General features: G+C 38.0%; 1 protein-coding gene across 2 annotated transcripts in view; it reads right to left on the bottom strand.

The window, feature by feature from the left end:
* glis1a (GLIS family zinc finger 1a) overlaps positions 1-19633 on the bottom strand; it is a 63595-nt gene that overhangs the window by 14682 nt on the left and 29280 nt on the right. For both annotated transcript variants that reach the window (XM_084733157.1, XM_084733156.1), the window contains exons 2-4: positions 18326-19425; positions 10644-10805; positions 2712-2825 (exon numbers count right to left, since the gene is read on the bottom strand). In XM_084733157.1, coding sequence (XP_084589283.1) covers positions 2712-2825; positions 10644-10805; positions 18326-19216 — 1167 coding nt within the window. In that variant the 5' untranslated portion in view covers positions 19217-19425. The remainder of the gene's footprint in view (positions 1-2711; positions 2826-10643; positions 10806-18325; positions 19426-19633) is intronic.

The raw sequence follows: 19633 nt of genomic DNA, 5'->3' as shown, positions 1-19633 counted from the left end.
CTTGTTGAATAATTTTTGTCTTGTTACATCTTCCGTGTCATTTTTGTTTTGTTACGACTTCTATGTCATGTTTGTCTTGTAATATCTTTGATCTTGTTTTTGTTTTGTTAGGTATTTTTTCATTTCATTACATCTTTTTCATGCTGCTACATCTTTTTTTTTTGTCACATCTTTTGGGCTTGTCCTGTTGCTTCATCTTGCCGTGTCATTTTTGTCTTCTTATGTCTTTTTTGTCTTGTTACATCTTTTACTTCGTCTTTTACTTCATCTTTTCCTTTGTCTTTCTTCTACTGCATCTCTTTCAGCTTCTTACATTGTTATTTTCTTGTTACATCATTTTTGTCTTGTTCCATCTTCTACATGATTCTTATCTTGTTATGTCTTCTATGTTGGTCTTGTCTTGTGAGGTCTTTTTCATCACCTTACGTCTTTTTCATCCTGTCTTGTTTCATCATTTTTGTTTTGTTGTGTATTTTCGTTAGTTTTCATCTTGATATGTCTGTTGTGTGTGATATGCACTGATGGATGCACCAAAGAATCATCCTTTCTAGGTGTTATTGTCCAAACCATTTAGGAAGAAATCAGTACGGTGGCGTGCAATGATGTTAAATAAAAATAATAACTCCCCTTAAATGCATCAAAACTGAAGTATCAAGCCTGTTTTAAAAATATATGGAGTAGAAAGTACAGTTGTATTAAAATGTAGGGAGCAAAAAGTTGTCTACAGTACTACTTACATACACTCACAACGTGTACAAGTTAATTCCAATCTCTGCAAAATACAGATGTTTGTTTAAACAGTTCATGGTAAAAGTATGTTGTGATGTATTTGGTCTTATGTTTTCCCGTTGGTGAGCATGTGCGATTGCCTGCCTGCATGTAGGGATGAGAGTAATTATGTTAAAGCTGCAGCTTAGTTGCATCCAATTGTGTTTTGCTGTTGGGCAACACAACTCCCATGGAGCTAAACTCTGAGAGGATTCACTTCTCTTTTGATTACATACAGTAGATCAATTGAAAACACAGTGAGTTTTCTGCAGGCAGTTTTCTACTGTTCATTTTTCAAAGAAATGAAGCCTGAACCAGATGCCTGGTTCTTGTTTCGTCTCGCGAGCCAGCTTCTCGAGGTACAAAATCCAGAAATCTTGTTAGGCAATCTTATTCTGAAATGTTCTAACAAAGTTAAGGCAAGACAATTTAGGTTATTATCCAGCGTTAACAGAGCGTCCCCCAGGACTTTCCAAAACAATTTAGTGACAGCTCCAGGACTCAAAGAGAAGCTCGCGAAGGACACCCAGGAACCACAAAAGAAGTTATGAATAATCAGTGAAAAATGTTCGCCCAAACCAGTGTTTATGAAGATACAAACTTCAATAGTGGTGACACATCAGCTCCAAGAAATGTATAACCGTAAGGAGTTTATGAAGAGCATGTTTAATATTTCAAAGTCCAGTGCAGCCCCACAGGGTTTACTGCAGCGCGGGGCGTGTTAGCCATGTCACAACTTACAAGCACACGTGGTTCTGTTTAAACCAAACAAGGCATGGGAATACACACAAAGCCCCAGTGTCACTCACGGTCCATAGAAAACAAACAAGGCCCAGATAACACTGAACAATAGGCTCCCTATTCTGACTTCCAGGGAGTGTGTGTAATACTTTGTTTTGTTGTATTTCATCCTACTGAATCATAAACATGCTCACTCACTCCTCCCGCAGCTCTCCATCTCTTTCTCTCAGAAGAGACAAGGCGCTACCTAGAACCTCTGACAAACACTTCTCTGTGGAAAAGGTTCTTTAAAAGAAATAGTCCTTTCTCCTTACTTCTAAAAGGGGGAATAAACTTTATTACGGTCTTGATTTGCATTTAATTTTGTTGCTTTTATATTGATTATAATGGGGAAAGAATCAAATTAAATTAAGAGGCAGTACATAAGTAAATAGTGTTAATAAATACTGTACTTCTTCACTTTTTTGAGAGTGATACACACAATTTAACTGTTGACCTTTGCTCTAGTTGATACACAATCAGAATCTCTGCCTATTTAATTTTTCTCTCATAAAATAATTAGGAAGAGGAGGCTGTGCAAAAAATTTTAGAAACTGATTAAAGTGTACTGCAGCTTTTGTAGTTTGACAAATTTAGTTTAATCTCTTAAATAAGAGGTTCCTTTACTCTGTGTTTGAATCCAAAATTTATTTCCCGTTTAATCCCAGAATTTCCTGAATTATTATATAATTATTATAAAAGTATTTCATTCAGTCGACTACAATAACCTCTCCATAGTTAAGTCGTAAACACCAGCTCACATGAGATTAGAAATGTATTTACAAATTAAAGTGAATACTGAAGTGTGACTTATTTATTTTACAAAATCGAATTGAAGTGAGGTGACATGGTGGTTTCACTAGTTAAATTATTTGGGGGGGGAAAGTGCCCCAAAAAGTAAAAGTAATAACTGCTGAGAAAAACAAAAAACTTTTCTTATACTGTTTTTATTTACACCCAATCCTACTTTTTGTTGTTCTTCCACATCAAATCTAATAAGGTCTAAAATCTGATCTAGTTGCACAGACACAGAAAAGTTTTATTAAAGATGTTTTAATCACCAGCATTAAAACACATGAGATAAGTAATCATACTCTGCTCTCAGCTCAATGTCCAACATGTTGAAATAAAAAAAAAAATCATAACCAAACAGCTGTTGTTACCTTGACCTCCCTCTCCTGAAGGCCTTTGGCTGAGTGAGCCTTGACGTGCTTTCTTAGCGAGCTGGGGTCTGTGTAGCGTTTGGTGCATCCTGGGATCTGACAGGCATACGGCTTCTGTTAATGAAAAACGACAAGAAGAGACACGATATGAGACCGGATTCCTTGCTCGTCAGTAACTGTCTTTCCATCTCCACCTCATTCCCGCAATTGCATCACAATAAATCTTCTTGAACTCACCTTACCTCTGTTTCTGAGCTCTGCATTTGGATTTGTCCTAGTAAAACTGCAGCATACTGTATACTTAAACTATAAACTTTCTATCAAAACTTCATAATTTCAGGTCACAACATTCACCACGTTATGGTTTACAGTCACACTGGATATGATGTCAAACACAAAATATGTTTACAAATAACAGTACGAATTTTGTCCAGATGTTTAACAGTAGTCCTGTGTATTATACACATAAACATTTAGGATAAATGCTTTAAATGTGGTTACATGTGCGTGACAACTGCACTAACAGAGGAAGGAAGGACATGTAGATTATGTCAACATTTTACGTAATGTTCTCCTCAACTGAACATGGAGAGTATTTACCTTTCGTCTGCAGGCTTAAAGAGAGGAAGAGAGAGAAGAGTTAAGAGGTGCAGCTCAGCGTACAGACTCATCCTGTTCAGCCCTGAATCAGTTTATTCATAACGTAAACTTCAGATCAACTGCAATCAGTATATACATGAAAGAACATTTATTTCAGCGGGGAATTAAGATGGAGTAGCTTATGAAGCTGATGAATCAAAGAAAATGCATTATTTGCACTCAGATTTAAGCAACTGACAGACACAATATTTGTTGCCTACACTGTAAACCTAAATAAGCTAGCAGTACTCCGAAAAATCAAGGCAATCACACACAATTTCACAATTATCTTGAGTTAATAAACTCAAAATTTGGAGGTTAGCAGAGCGTAAATATTTGGATTTATTAGTATTAAGCCAACTCAAATATTTTGCAATATTTTAAAGGCAGCCCAGAATTTTTATTAACCATCTCTCATCACTTAACAGAAAGGAATAAATTAGTTTAATAAGCCCTCGTGTTCAGTAAACTCAATATAGTAACCCAAAAAAAGTCTACTAGCACTAAACAAATTTAAAGTTCTCAGTACTCGCTAAAAATAACTAATTTGAGCATTCAGTTTTACAACATGAGTTTTTTCAAAGGCATAATAAAGACCAAAGAACACGAACAGCTTCAGCAAAATCATGAAGTTCTTACACCGAGTTTCTTCTGTTGTATGAACTGAGATGGTGTTGCCTGTATTTCACAACTTTATCAATGTTGTAATGAGTAAATGAGCCCGTTTCCATGAATCTGATTCAGTCCAGGTTTTTTCCTGTTTTATTATTGAGTGTTGTTTAACCAGGTGGAGTGAATTAAGTTTTCATGAAAAACACGTGTACAGTATTTAGATGAATCATGTAAGTTTGTGTACCAGAATCTGAACATCACAAGAAAAAAAATGACCTACATAGTGGTAACAACGATGCAGGAGATCTGTTAATTTAATTAAGAGCTCAAAAATGCACCCAACACAAGTCGTGTATTAGATCAAAAAGAAACTACCAAAGTTCAAAAGTTGTTTAAAATAAGAGCAGACAGTATGACCTGTGAGGAATATGCATGTTCAAGAAAAAAGGACCAGGATTGATGTCTTAAAAAACCACATCACATCGTCATCATAGTTCAGATTATTTGAAGTGGAGCTGTGTGAGACACTTTTCCACAGTCAGTGTTTTACCTACAGTAGGTGGCTACCAGCTAAGCAGTGTACTGATGTGGACAGGGTCAGCAGTAACAAGTACATTAGCCACCTAAAAAAGGGCCCATCTAAAATAATTAATATCAGTTTAAGTGTAAGCTATATATAGAGTATTTTCACCACTTTACCCTGCAGTCAGACAGCCTTTTCTGATGGGAAACAGACTCCATCGGTGAAATCATCAGTTTAACCTCGCAGAACACGGGAGTTTCTTGTCAATCGCTGCCTCCATCGGTTAGTTTGTTTGTGTTATTGTGTGACTTTGGTGAGAACGAGCTAACCTTTTAAAACACTCAAGTCACACAATAACACAAACTAACTAACCCATTGGGGCAGCAGTAGACCAGCAGCTCCTGTGTTCTGCGAGGTAAAAATGAGTGATTTAAGCAATGGAGTTGGTTGAGTGAGGGAGACAGATTTGGCTTATATGATGTTAGTTTCCCTTTGGAAAAGGCAGTTTTGAAAATATTCACTTAAACTGATGTTGATTTTTTAGGTGGCATCATCTACTGTAGGTAATACACTGACTATTGATAAAGTACCTCATTACCTCCCACTTGAAATAACCAAACGTTCCCTTTAATGTACAAATATATGATCAGAATGGCATGATGGCATCACTATAGTAGTGTGATAGTGTAAAATCTTGTCTTGTGTTATTTTTGACCTCAAATAGGTACTGCAGATGCAATGAGCTGTAGCATCAGTTTGACTGTGTTGGATCCTTTTCTCTGTTGTTCTGTTTGTTGTTTTATTACAATTTGTTTGTGTAACAATTTATTGGCACGTTTCAAATTTCGCACGTGTAATTACTCTAACACAGATCTGGCGTCAGAGCAAGTACTCCTCTGTGGTTCCTAACATGTCATGCTAGCAAAAATTGGGCAACATCTTGCTCTTATGAAACAGTTTTGTGAACAATATTCCCTGGGAGGTGAGCTCAGAGCCTCCTGAGTCTCAAAGGATGAAGCCTAAATGAAGCGCTGAACTCTATTGTCCTTGTGGGCTACAAATTTCAGAGTGATAGCAGGCACAGCAGTTATGTCAGCTGCAAAGGTTAGGACATAAATTAATGTATACGCATGTTAGTGTGCAGTTATGTGTGTCAAAAATATACAAATACTGAAATACATAAATCAACAGGATTTGAACAAAGCTTTCCTGTGTGTGATGTTGCAATTCAAGATGTTATGATGGAAATAGTCACTTATCATTTCACCAGAGATTGGCCAACATGAAATGAGCTCTACGCAGTGGGGAAAGTAACTAAGTACATTTACTCAAGTATTGCACTTAAGAACAAAGTTGAGGTACTTATAATTTACCTGAGTCTTTTCTTTTCATGATACTTGACACTCTACTCCACTACATTTCAGAAGGAAATACTTTTTACTTCACTACATTTATCTGATAGCTTTAGTCAGTAGTTAATTTACAAATTCAGATGTTTGCACAAATTGTACAAAGAGCTTATAAAATATGATGTTTTGTAATAAAACTAACTACCCCAAGTACAACTGAAACAGTTAGTCTTCTCAAATGTGAGGATTTGTTGCTTTGCCTTTTAATTATTTTAATTATTCAAATTTCTTTCTTTTTTTTTCAATTTCTTTTTGATGATTTTGAGGTTTGGACAATCTGTTGGACAAAAATCCAAGGTATCACTTTGGGCTCTGTGTTATTAAATCGTGATGGCATTTCCTAGTTTGTTTTTTAAAAAATAATGAAAATAATCATAAGTTGCAGCCATATAAAGAATTGTTTAAAATGAGCTTCACATCAACCGACTTCAGCAGTAAAATCCTGCTTTTATATTAATTAAGTCATAACAGGGACATTTTTCTGCATCAAGCACTGAATACTTTCAATACTTTTTTCCTGATAATACTCATACTTTGATGGAAATAACATTTTCAAGTAGGACTTTCACTTGTCTGAGAGGACTTTTACATTTTATTAATATTTTCACTTAAAGGAACAGTTCGGATTATTTAAAGTGGGGTTGTGTGAGGTACTTACAGTAGATGGCAGTCGTCAGAACCTCACAACAGAGTGAGTCGCAGTGAATCTGAACTAATCTTTTAAAACACCAAAGTCACACAATAACACAAACTGACTAACCATCAAGGCAGCGGTAGACGAGTGATTCATATGTCCTGCAAGGTAAAATGACTGATTTCATCAGTAGAGTCTGGTTGTGAGAAAGAGAGTAATATTTGCTTTATTTAACAGTGGTTTTATGTCAGAAAAGAAACTGATATAAATTTTTTTAGATGGACCTTTTTTATGGTGGCTAAAACAACTTTAGTAATACATTGCTTAGCGTCTGTGCTGGTATTCCTCTCTGTTGCTCCAAACTGTGGGCGTGTTGATCTCCATCTATTGTAGGTAATACACTGATAAGGATAAGAACCTCATACAACCACACTATCTCTTTAATATAAAGGATCTGCATCCTCCACCACTGACACGAGGTCACAAATCGTGCAGAAACTGGTGCGAGGTGGCTGTTCGTACTGATTTAAAAAAATAAATAAAATTTTCAAGTTGAGCTGCAAATTCTTGTTGAGACACTTTTGCAGGATGAGACTGACCTCATTTTGGAAACAAATCTTTCATGACACGCTATTATTTATAATATTAGTAACACAATACAAGATCTTTAGTCAAACTTAAATAACTCATATTGACATCAGCCTTTTCTTGGCTGGTTGTTTACATTTAGACGGTTCTCCACTGGGCCTCAGTGATGGCGCCAGATGTGTCTGATTCTTGATTTGTGACGCAACTGCGAAGCTGCTATTAGCCAGCGTGAAACCACAAAAAGGAGAAAATAACTTTCCCCTCTTGTTGCAATAACACTGGAGTGCAACGTACAGCTCCATCTCGGCCGTGTAATAAGAGATTTGATTTGCTGGATTACTGCTAAGTCCTCATCGCTTGTCAGCAGGAGTAAAAATAACTGTGGTTTTTAGAATAAATCCACAGCAGGTATGTAGTTTCACAATCCTAAAGAATGTTCAGACTGTATATCAGGGAACTATGCAGGAAGAGGAGGAAAGAGCAGAGCAGTGCAAATTAAATTATAGTGATTTTATGTGTGTTTAGCACACCACACATTACAGCCAATCTTGTATGTCATAAAGAAATCAAACCTACAGGAGAGTGAGGTTTTATAGCTCATTTCAGACATGCAATATGTAACACTGCTGGCTTCATCTACAGTATATGCTAAAGGAAGGACTTTTTGTCATCCAGACAAAAGTGACTTTTAAGAAATACTTTATGCCGACATGGACAGTAATGGATAACATTTCGTCTCATGATGGACAGTTTTTAAAGGACCAGGATGCAGGATTTAGTGGCATGCAGCAGTGAGCTTTCAGATTGCATTCAGTCTTCCCTTCCAGATGTTTAACAGAACCTATGTTGGCTGTGAAACTTACACAAAACATCTCTAGAGCCGGTGTTTGGTTTGTCCATTCTGGGCTACATTAGAAACCTCCTGGCTGAAGAGAAAAAGGACCATCCAGATTGTTACCAGCGCTAACTTCATCATCTGTGATGGTATGAAGGTGTGTTAGTGCCCATGGCATCATGGGTACATGCAGGTTTTGGAGCAACATGTGGTGCCATTGAGACGACGTCCTTTTCAGGGACGTCCTTGCTTATTTCAGCAAGACATTGTGTGGCACATTATGAAGCACAAAATACAACAACAGAGACCCCGAACTGCTGAGCACCTGAAGTCGTATATCAAACAAGAATGAGGAAGAATTTCACTTTAAAAAGTTAAATAATTAGTGTCCTCTGTTCCCAAACACTGACAGAGTGTTGTTAAAAGAAAAGGTGATGTATCACAGTGGTAAACATGGCCTAGCATTTTTGGAACGTGTTGAAGGCATCAAATCAGAATGAGTGTATATTAAAAAAAAAAAAAAAAAAAAGTTCATTAGTTTTCACATTAAATATCTTGATTTTGTGCTGTAATCAACTGAACATAAGTTGAAATTTATTATTTATTATTATTTATTTTATATTCTGTTTTGTTTACATTTTACACAATGTCCCAAGTTTTTTAGAATATTTTTTATGACACTTGAAACCATTTTTAAAAAATAAAAGTATGGATTTACAGAAATATCGTAGTATTAATATAGATGAGCACAAGTACATGGTATAATAACCATCAATTTCCATATCTAATTGGACATTACAATTTGACCTAATATACACGACTTTATACTGGTGTAGCAGTGCATAACGATCAATGAAACGTATAGGCTGATCATATGCTTTACATGTATGATCTAAATCTTCAAAGTAATCCATTGCTACAGCTGTCAAATAAAGGTAGTGAAATAGATAAATAAACCACCATACAATGGAAATACCCAAATTATAGTAAGTTTCAAGGAAATGCAAGTATCTAAAAAAAGCAGAGTACTTCTTGGAAACGGTCACAATACTGGTGCGATATTTGGCATCTGGTGCACAAGAGGGAGCGATGGTGATTTTAAGAGTTTGGATTTCAAGGAATAAGAGTGTTCTGTTTTCTCTCAGGCAGCATCAGTAGTGGATTTCATAATTTCTTTTGCTGTTGAATTTATGACGCTCGCCCCCACTTCTCCGAATCCCCTGACAAATGTTCACATAGATCAGTTTCATAATTTAAGGTCATTAGATGGTGAATTCTGCTGCCTATTTTTATGAAGTCTGACAGTGCAACAGCAGCGTGACAAGGTGTTGAGTTGAGCCTCAGTTTAATTCATTTTCGCTCACATGTTGTATGAGAAGCTATTTGATTCTGATATTCATTCATCCATGTAGTTGACATGAGTAAAAGCTGCAGTTTGCAATTTGCCAAAAAAATGCAAAAATGAGACCCCTGGTGATTTCTGTTGATGCAGTTTTTTATGCTGAGCGAGAGGTGTTGTCACACAGTTTCTTCACGAGTGTTTATCAGACTTGCTAATGCTAACGCTTCCAACAGCTGCAGTCAGGGAGTGTGAATGCTTTTTAGCTGATGTACGAAGTAAACCTCTGAGTCTCAACAATTTCATCAAGGTTAGGGACTGGCCACCAGAGGCATTTCTAGAGGGGGGGAATGGTGGGAGCACTGGCCACCCCTGAAATCTAATTGGCCACCCCAAGTGCCACCCCATTATCCTCAAGTATGATTGGTTATCTGTCAAGTGAGAGGAGGGGCCTTAATTTCAACTGTTTAATTAGTATTTTTAAAATGTGCAGTTTTCTTTTACGTCGCCTACTTTTAATTTAGGGTGTTTTTTTAAGGTTAATTGGCCTACTTAATAAATTAATAAATGACTTAAATAATACGGCATAAAAATAAAAGTATTTTTAGGAGCCTGAGGATATGGAGGATATGGTTTTATGGAGGTACAATTTCATTTTGAGGACTTAAAGAATAAAGTGTGGAAGCTTTATGTTATATGGATTCTCGCATCATCTTGTGTTTTCATGAATCCAGCCGCCTGGACATACAAGGTAATGTTTTCCTGTGTCCTCCTGCAGTCTTTACGTTAACCTGACAGCATACAACTCAGACCTATGTTGTGTCAAAAGTGTTTCTAAAGTGTTAGTGTCCAATATACAGTAGTTTGATTGCCATTTCCGAGTTTGCAGTAGGAAATTTCAACAGTACATTGGTGCTCGAGTTTGCTGTCTGCTGTGGTGTAAAACATCCTCATATTGTTTTAGATTGTTCTTAATTATAGATATAACTATAGCTATAGATATGTGTCTATTGATATAGTTATAATGGACTTTCAAAACTAGTACAAAAAACATGAATATGTCATTATATAGATTCAAGTAAATGGAGGAACACTGATGACTGCAGTTGACTATTTCGTAAAAGTGACACAAGATAAATATGTAAAATCACCATCAAATTTATGTAAGGAAGAGCATGTTTGAAAGGGGCTAAAAGTTATGTTTTTTTGATGAGGTTCACTTTGACTAAAGATGGTATGTGCAATAATATAACAGACAAAATGCTGTTCACTGGTTACATACTATATATAAACCTATTTAAAAGTGACGTGTAATCTTTAAGACAGGCATAGTGTGGATGGTTGTGCACTAACCGTGTCCAGATGTGTGCGCTGGTGTTTGGCCCGGTCACTGGAGTTGCTGAAGGCCTTGAGGCAGCCGGGATGCTGACAGATGTATGGTTTCTCTCCCGTGTGGCTCCTAAGGTGGATCTTCAGGTTCTCCAACCGAGAGAACGCTTTAGTGCAGCCCTCAAACTGAGAAGGAAAACAGAAACAGTCTTACTACAACCTGACACAGCCAACATATCAGAGGAGTCGCTAATTAGTGGCTACTGGTAAGACAACTGGAACCATTTATGCAGTAATGGTGGTTGGACAACTGTGCATGTAGCCACTGCATTCAGATGAAGCTGCTAGTTGGGAGCTACTGTATTTTAACCTGACACGCTCACACAAAGAAAATAAAAGGCCACGTAAAGCTGCCAAGTATTTCCTCTTAGCTTGGGTGAGAGGAGGATTTAAAGGCAGTTTAAAGGTAAGTTAGGTCACAGCTAGAGAACAGTGTCGCCTGTCACAGAGACCACTAGACTTAATTATTATCATTAATTGAATTGAGTTAAAAGACATTTTACATTTAAAATTAAGTTAAATATGTTTATTTTCTAACAGAAAAGTATGTCAACACACACAAAGAAGGTGCTTCAGTTGTGCCAGGTGACCTTATGATGATACTATGAAAAAATCTTGTATATTAGCTAGCAACACTTATATTAGCATAGGTTATTCATGTTAATTTTTAACCAATAACATAGAGATAAACTTGATGTACGTAAATACGTGTGAGAATTCTGCTGAGCATGTGCAGAATGTGTGTCCAGTTTGTTACAATTGTCCCCTGTCTCCCCTACTGGGCTTCCATGATGCTCACCCAGTATTTCACTGTGTATTGATGGTAAAGAGGTAAAATATATAAATTCATACATTTTATTATTATTGAATCATCAGCTTCAAGTAATAGCCTTTTGCCAAACAGCAAATTGGAACAAAACCACACACACACACACACACACACACACACAAACACACACACACACACACACACACACATACACTCCAGGCTGTGGTAGGTTCTGGTAAAAGCGTTTCTGTTGGCCTCGAGCCAGACAAGAAGCAATCATCAGAGTCGGCAGGCTGCACACTGCAGGTCGGCTGTAAACCAAAGATTTATAACTTTACAGAAACAGTGTCACATTCAATCTTAAATCGCACGGGCTTAAACGGTTTTCATTTCTGACATGTAAAAAGTCAAAGTTTAAATGGAAACATTTCTCAAAGTTTGATTTACAGACCCTGCAGCACTAACAGGGAGCTGGAGAACATTTAGCCATTTTTTCTGCCATCAGAGATCTCTGAATTCACAACACATTTTGAATGTTTTGAGGATCAAATTGAAACTTATCCAAATTATCCATCAGTCATTTACATGAAAATAACTGTCATCTACTAAGAATGACACAAAATCAATTCAAGTTCTCAGCTGCAAAAAATGCTTTTAAAAAAAATTTACTGTTTTAGATTAAAATACATGTCATGCACTAAGAATGATAAAGACACAAAATGAAGGCAAAATAATGTGTTTATTAAATGGTAACATGACATTTAAGTAAGAATAATGCCCCATAAAATTTAGATCTATTAAAAGATATAATTCTTGTACGAATTTGTTTCTGAAAAGGAAGTTTTGAAAATATCCAAATAAAACTAAACTAAAATACGAGAAAAAAAAGTGTTTGATCCTTTTTAAACTATTCCAGAGGGAAATATGGAAACAGTTTTTCTACCCAATATTCATTCCAGGGTTTTATTAGGTCTCGCTAATGAGTCAGTAAATGTCAGTCACCTCATTTAGTTGAATAAGTCGGTACATAAAAACACACTACATCATGGTCATTAATTAATACAAGGTTTTAAATCGCCCCCACAAACAACAAAAAAATTAAAAGCAACCCCTGATCATAATCAGTCACATCTACAGGTATTAACACACATCGAGAACAGATTAAGACTCTTCATATTGTGGGAAACTGAGGACAGAAACATGTGGCGCATCAACATTTAACAGCTTTATGTGAACTGAGAGTTGAGGACAAACACCAGTTTGAGTTGTTTGAAAGAAAAAGACTTAATCCTCCTTCAGTCTTGCTTGTCAATTTACCCCACGGCTACTGTAGTTAAAACATTATTTTTTAAAAAATCAAACAAATGTAACCCTACTCCTATGAATATATATGGCTCCTAAACAGAAACAGATTTCTTCTTTGAAGGATTAGAAATCTGAGCACAGCTTTACTTAAGCTGTTACAGTTTAGTGTGTCTTTTCAAAGTCTTGTTACCAAAACAACAGTATTTCCTTTTAACATTTCAGGAGAAGGTTTATCCTGCAATTTTATATTTATTTTGTTGTAAATCAGTACTGTCATTTGTGATGTTTCTCATTTTACTGATTTTATTTTTGAATGTGTGCACTGAAAGGATAAGTCAGGCAATTATTTTGGGCTTTTTTCAACAGCAAATCTCATGAAAAGATGAAAAAGCAACAACATGTTTGTAGCAGTTGCTAATTCCCAAACCAGCCCCTACACACTCTCTCAGCTGATGAGTGTGACTTGGTGTGGAGTCAAATAATCACACCTCGCATGGAACTAACTTTCATGATGTTTCCACCATCTTGGACACAACAGAGGTGCTGCACCTGAGAGGAGTGTGGTTTGTGAGTCGCATCGATGCAGACTCGCTGCTGGAGGGATTTATGACCCACTTGCACTTCAAGGCTGACTGATTTGGGACAGCACTCAACGTGGTGGACCCTCCACACGAACGTGCAAACAGAGTGAGTGCATAGGAGCCGGTCTGAGCTTGAGCCAGTGTCAGTGTGATTTGTCATCAGCTGCAGCTTAATGGGAAGGTTGGCATACCTGTGAATACTTGGGCTGATTGTTAATTGGACATGAAGAACGCAGGTAACACACCACAATTAAGCTGAGTCCAGGAAGAGAAATGAAACACAAGCCGGCTGAGGCAGGTAACAGGCACATGGTGTGAAAGGAACACAGACCTGTGAGTGCAAGAGTTTGTCGACCCTGCACCAACCCTGATATATCAATACCAACCCACACAGCACCCTTGTTTTGTTCTAACAACCTTTGTTGAAATTAAAGCCTATTCGCCTGCTAATCTGTAGCCATGTTTCCATCTGAAGGGCTTTTCACACTACAGAGTTGACCCTGAGGTAACTTAGCCTCTTTTCATACACACATTAACACTGGTTCAACCTAAGCCCAGGAGCTCAGGGATACACGATTCACACTTAAATGTCTGTTGGAATAGTGTCTAGGTTTATATTCAATAATGATGTGTCGCTACTCTTTAACAGCCTTAAGCCCTGTCTCACACTGGCACATTTTAGCCCTGTGTTCAGTTGATTTTCCGGGCTCTGAGCTAACTCTGTTGCAGGGCCTGCAAGCCCTATAGGCTAAAGCCCACTGTGGAAAGTGCCAGGATTGTGTCAGTATGAATGTTTTTAGCCCTGGGCTAAGTACAGTTGTGAGGCAAATTTGAGACAAACTTTTGAAATGTTTTAAAAAAAAAACATAATCTTGTTTAGAGCAAATAAATGAGACTAAACAAAGTGCAGTTTTATCAGAAGTTGGCGATAGAGGCAGAGAGAACAGAGTAGGACAAGTAGAGGTTGAAATCCAGTTGTTTTCCAACTGCCAATAAACCTCAAAGAAGAAGAAACATTTTTTTTTTTCAATTGGGCAATTTGTAATTGTTTTTTTCATGGGGTAGTTAACACAGACAGTGGGAACTTCTTCCTCTTCCTCTACTCCTCCTCTCACAGCAGAATAATGCTAATGTGATATTTCAAAAATGCATAAAAAAGGTTGAAAAGTTTATGGAAACACAGTTTGTGTCTGTTCCGTTCATCTCTCAGCTCAAAGCTGAAGATGTAAATGTAAAAAAGTTTAGCAAACGTTAATCAAACAGGAGTGAATGGTGCATTTGTTGGGAATCATTTTCGGCTGCAGAGTAATGGACATTTGCTGCTTTAAACCGTTTTCACTGGACGATGTGAAGAAGTCCTCCAAATTAAATGTCAGAATAAATTTTTTGTAGCTGCCCTTTTGAACAACACATAGAACATCGACAGGAAAACATCATCTGTCTGTTGAAAAATACATGATTAAGGTTTGTTTAGGGTTTAGGCACAAAAACGACTTGGTTAGGCTTCGAGAAAGATCATGGTTCGGGTTAAAATAAGCACTTTGTTAAAGTTATGGGAGCTTCGTCATCATGGTGACTGTAATAAATGTGATCGTAGTCACGCTTTAAAAAACTCAACGTGGTCTGTCGGATGCAAACAAAACCCTGTTAAGTCCAACATTTTGTTGGATCATTTAACCCCGCTGACTTTCTTCCTCTATGGACAATCTCACCGTACTTCTTCCTTTGTTCCTGTCATAATTACTACAGCTGCAGAAGGAACATGTCAGCTGGTGCGATAGTGTGGCTCATTTGTATGTTTTTATTTATATATATCTGACAATAATGAATCTCTCTGACACAGAGGAATAAAGGCCACGAGGCTCTGGAACAATCTGCCCAAAGAAGTCAGGTTGGCCAAGTCAGTGATATCTTTTGAATCCCTTCTTAAAACATATGTTATCAGATAGCCTTTCCTGATTTTATCTGAGTTTTTAACTGTTTTTAATTTCTGAAAATGTTTTTATTTTCCTATTCTTGCCATTTTACACAGAATTATTTTATCTGTTTTCTTTTAAAACCTGATAACTTTTCAACCTGTCTGTTTTATTTGCTGCCTTTTGTGAAGCACTTTGTAATGTGAATTTTGAAAAAATATTATTATTATTATTATTATTATTATTATTATTATTATTGTTGTTGTTGTTGTTGTTGTTGTTGTTGTTGTTGTTGTTATAAATCATAAATTTCAGTCAGTAAGTGTTTTCATTAGATTGTTGACAGTGTGGAAAATGTAGAAAATCACCAGACTAATCCTTTAAATATATCTACATATGAAAGTCCTTTCAGCACCATAAATTATGTATAATGACTGAACCACAGTGGATTTAAAAATGCTTTGGGAACTGGTGTTTACAGCCTGAATAACACCTGTCTACTGGGAGACTGGACATTACGAGCTGGTGAATGCGGCTGAATTCATGGACAAACACTGACTACATTCATGTGAGATATTCATTTTTCCATTGCTGCACTGAGAATGACTTAATTTACATGTTTTGGCCTGAGCGCTTTATGAAAATGAAATGACGTTATTCATGTAGCTCAACTGTGACGAATGATTTTTTTTTTGAGTGTGTTGATGTTGATTTAAATTTATTAATCCGTTTGCTGGCGACTCTCCACAGTAATATATTTACAAGCTGGCCGCAGATTAGGTCATTTTAATGAACTAATTCATTTAAGTACGAAGCGTGTCCTTGAGTGCAGATTTCTGAATGAATTATTAATCGCAGTCCCAGGTTGATGACAGCAGCGGAGTCGCTGGGGAATTACGGAGACAGTTATGGAGACTCTGAGGGACGGGGCTTTGGCTCAGGACTGAGGGTCATCACGGGACAGACGTGTTCAATAGTTGTGTTTCAGAAAGTGACTCATGACAGGAGTGATGCTGTGCTGGGGCTCAATGGCCACTGTTGTGATGGTCAGTGCAGAAACTTCACTATGTCTCTGTGTCTTCTCAGACCTAACCTGGTCTGATTCTGTCTTTGTCTTGGAAGTGCATCTAATTTTTCAAAATGCACCTGCTTCTTTTATTGTATTCTGTCATTTTAAAGTTTTTACTCATGGTTTTACTGTGGTTATACAGGGACTAAGATGCTCTGAAACTTATTATCCCTGCCAACTGTGTGAAAGCAGCAAGCCATCGCATTTTAGCAGGTAAAACTGGAAACTATTTTGCATTTTCTGTCTATCGCCTAAATTATCAATTGATTAATCATTGCAGTTCTATAATAACGTTTAATTGCAGTTGTTTTTGGAAGGTCAATTACTGACCGATGTCTTTATTAAGTTTGTTTTGTTGCACTGTTCCTCGATGCACCAGTTGCTCATAAAGTTGCCACTCAATAAGTGTTTGCTGCCCTGAGAATTCTGGGACGTGGAGTCTTACACAGCACTTGCTGTTACCATATTGACCACAAGTGTTACAAAATCAACCAGGACTGAAATACCTAAACTAAGACAGCTGGAAAGTTTCAGGGGTTGCTCAGAAACTTAAGGTTTATGGTCCACGTAAAGCAACAATAAATGTACATTAGCCACCGAGCCAAATTTGAATGATTATAAAATATGGGAAATTAGGTGTCAAAATCATTAAAAAAACAAACAAAAAAACAAGTATTCTAACTTAATTTTACAGTCACAACAAATTGGAGGTATGCAGATATATGCACAGAGCCTGTGTCGGCACCCTCTGATGATGAAATTTACATCATGTGGACACTATATAGAAGCTTTGCATGCTCGCCAAAGCAGTATAATTTCAGCATAACTCCACACTTCAGTACTTCATAGCTCACAGATTGTTTGTTTTCAGTGCTTACTTTCCAACATGTATAATGTTTAGCGACAAATCTCTGAATCAATTTCCTTTACGCAGACATTAATGGGTATATATTAATTGTTTCTGTCAGAATGAAAAGGTTGATCAGCAGGTTTCTGAATGCTCAGTGCTGCAGACACATCCTCCATTCATTCAACACTGCCACGTTTCTCTCTCCCCTGGCATGCATGAGTCAGGGAAACCTGTCGTGAGGAAAGGAAACCGTTTGATCATCTCTGTGTCTCACAGACTCTTGATCATCGGCTGCTCAGTCTGAGAGAAGTCCAGACATACCGTAAGCAGGGTCATACCTTTCAAACTCAGTTAAACCTCTACATGGCTCATTTGAAGGCAACATAAAGTTGGAGAGGGTGAGAAAAGTTTTCACTGACTGAAAATGGTTGCAGCAGTGATGGCAGAGCTGAAGGATGCCAGTTAGATTCCTATATGCTTCGAAAAAAAAAAGGTGCATGTATGTTGTTGTGATTGATCTGGCAAAACATTTCATATCCCCAAAACTAGCTGGAGGTCATATTACTGTTGTTTGTAAGATAGTAAGCTGGACATGCTAATGTTTATGGCTCAATTTAGAGCAAATAAAGACAAAGTTTAATATTCCTCACACATTTACCCTTGTGTTGTAAGTTCACCTTCCAAACCCATGAGAAAGTCATAGAACTAATGCACAACACCTTATAATGTTGACAAATATAAAGCTTGACAGGCCTATGATGCATAGTTATGGCAGCTAATCTATGATTGGACAGTTGCTGTTTGGAGGGTCAATAGAGCGCTGCAGGGTTGATGTATTTTTGTAGGCCAACCCAGAAGTTAGCATCGCCCCAGTTCCTTCCACAAAAACCCTATGGGATTTATCCATTAGGTTTTAGATTATTATAGGAAATCAGCTCCGTGGTGAACAAAAGTTTATAATTCTTACATGTTTTGTTCAGCAAGATAATCTTGACAAATAAACCACTTATATGTTTTTGAAGTGTAAATGCAATTAGCAGAAGTAAAAATCGAACGTTAGCCTAGAAACAAAGTTGTTAGCGGCTGCCTTTTAACAAAACGTGAAAATTTCTTATCAGTTTTCTGTGATCAGCCACACAAAAGCAAACCCACTCACCATGCATTTATTGGGTTTCTCTCCAGAATGGACCCTCATGTGAATGAGCAGCTTGTAGCGGGCATTAAAGGGTTTGTGGCGTCGCACACAGCCGGCCCAGAAACAGGAGAACTCTTCCCCTTTACGCTGGTCGATGTGCACTTTCTCGATGTGCCTCACCAGCTCCTCCTGGCTGCTGTATGTGGCACTGCAGTCGATCCAGTGACATGGCTGGTCCTGGTGGTCCACGGCGGGCTCCTGTCCTGCGGGTCCATTCAGCCTGGGGAAGTGAAGTGGGACGCTGTCCTGACCATCGGGGCCTGGGAGGGGCTGGCCCACGTGGAACAGCTCCCCCTGCTGGTTGTTGATGTGAAACGGCTCTCTCTTACATGGTGAGAAATCATCTGTAGGCTCCTGTTTGATTGACTGATACTCCTCCTGTATCTTCTGTGGCTGGTGAGAAGTTTTGTTGTCAGAAAGAGGCAGCGAGGATGGGAAAAATAATGATGAGGAGGAGGAGGAAGAGGAAAGAGAGGAAGGTGGAGAGCCAAAAGGAGGAGATGTGGCACAGCTGGAGAGCATGTAGGATAAAGGGAGGGAGGGCTGGGGATAACAACTGAACCTCTGGGTGTTGTGTTTAGGGTCTGTATGTGCTGTGGTGGCGAACTCCTCCACAGTCTTTTCTACGTGGGTCTTACAGCTGAGCAGGGACGTGAGGTCACGGCCCAGCGAGGACAAGGACAGCGACGTCCTCTGGAGGCAGCACACGCCCACACCACCTGAATGAATCGATGACTGGCAGAAGCCACCAGAAGAAAGTGGCGCCTGAAGGTCCTCGCCATCCTCAAACACGCTTCCAAACCCAGGAAGAGTTAGCTGGACGTCTGGAGGCCCAAGATCAGGGGGCCACATTCTGGCCCCCAGCACTTGCTCAAGATCCCCTCAGTAAAATTTCTGATGGTGGTTCTCTTGGAGCAGCTTTAGGAATCCATCAGAGGTAAAACCATCTACAATCAAATGAGATTGATTTTCAGCTGCTGGCATCTTCTTATTTCAGCCCAACATCTGTAATCATCTGTCATTTGCTCCAAACTGCTGCTCGGTCAGTCATCTCTCAGGCTCTGTGGGAGACACAAACCAAACCCAAATGAGTCATCTGAGAAGACAAAAAAATACAAATACAAAACACTTTCTGAATCATATCACATAACAGCTTTGTGAGCCAGCGATGGAAGAAGAACACAGAACCTAAAAGAGACAGTTCAGATTTTTTGAAGTGGGGTTGTAGGAGGTACTTATCCATAGTAGGGCTGCTCCCTGAAAATCAAA

The sequence above is a fragment of the Lutjanus erythropterus genome, chromosome 12 (assembly GCF_056507025.1).
Source record: "Lutjanus erythropterus isolate fLutEry1 chromosome 12, fLutEry1.hap2, whole genome shotgun sequence".
NCBI lineage: Eukaryota > Metazoa > Chordata > Actinopteri > Lutjaniformes > Lutjanidae > Lutjanus > Lutjanus erythropterus.
Note: the sequence above shows the minus strand (reverse complement) of the source record. Positions and strands in the feature narration are given on the sequence as shown.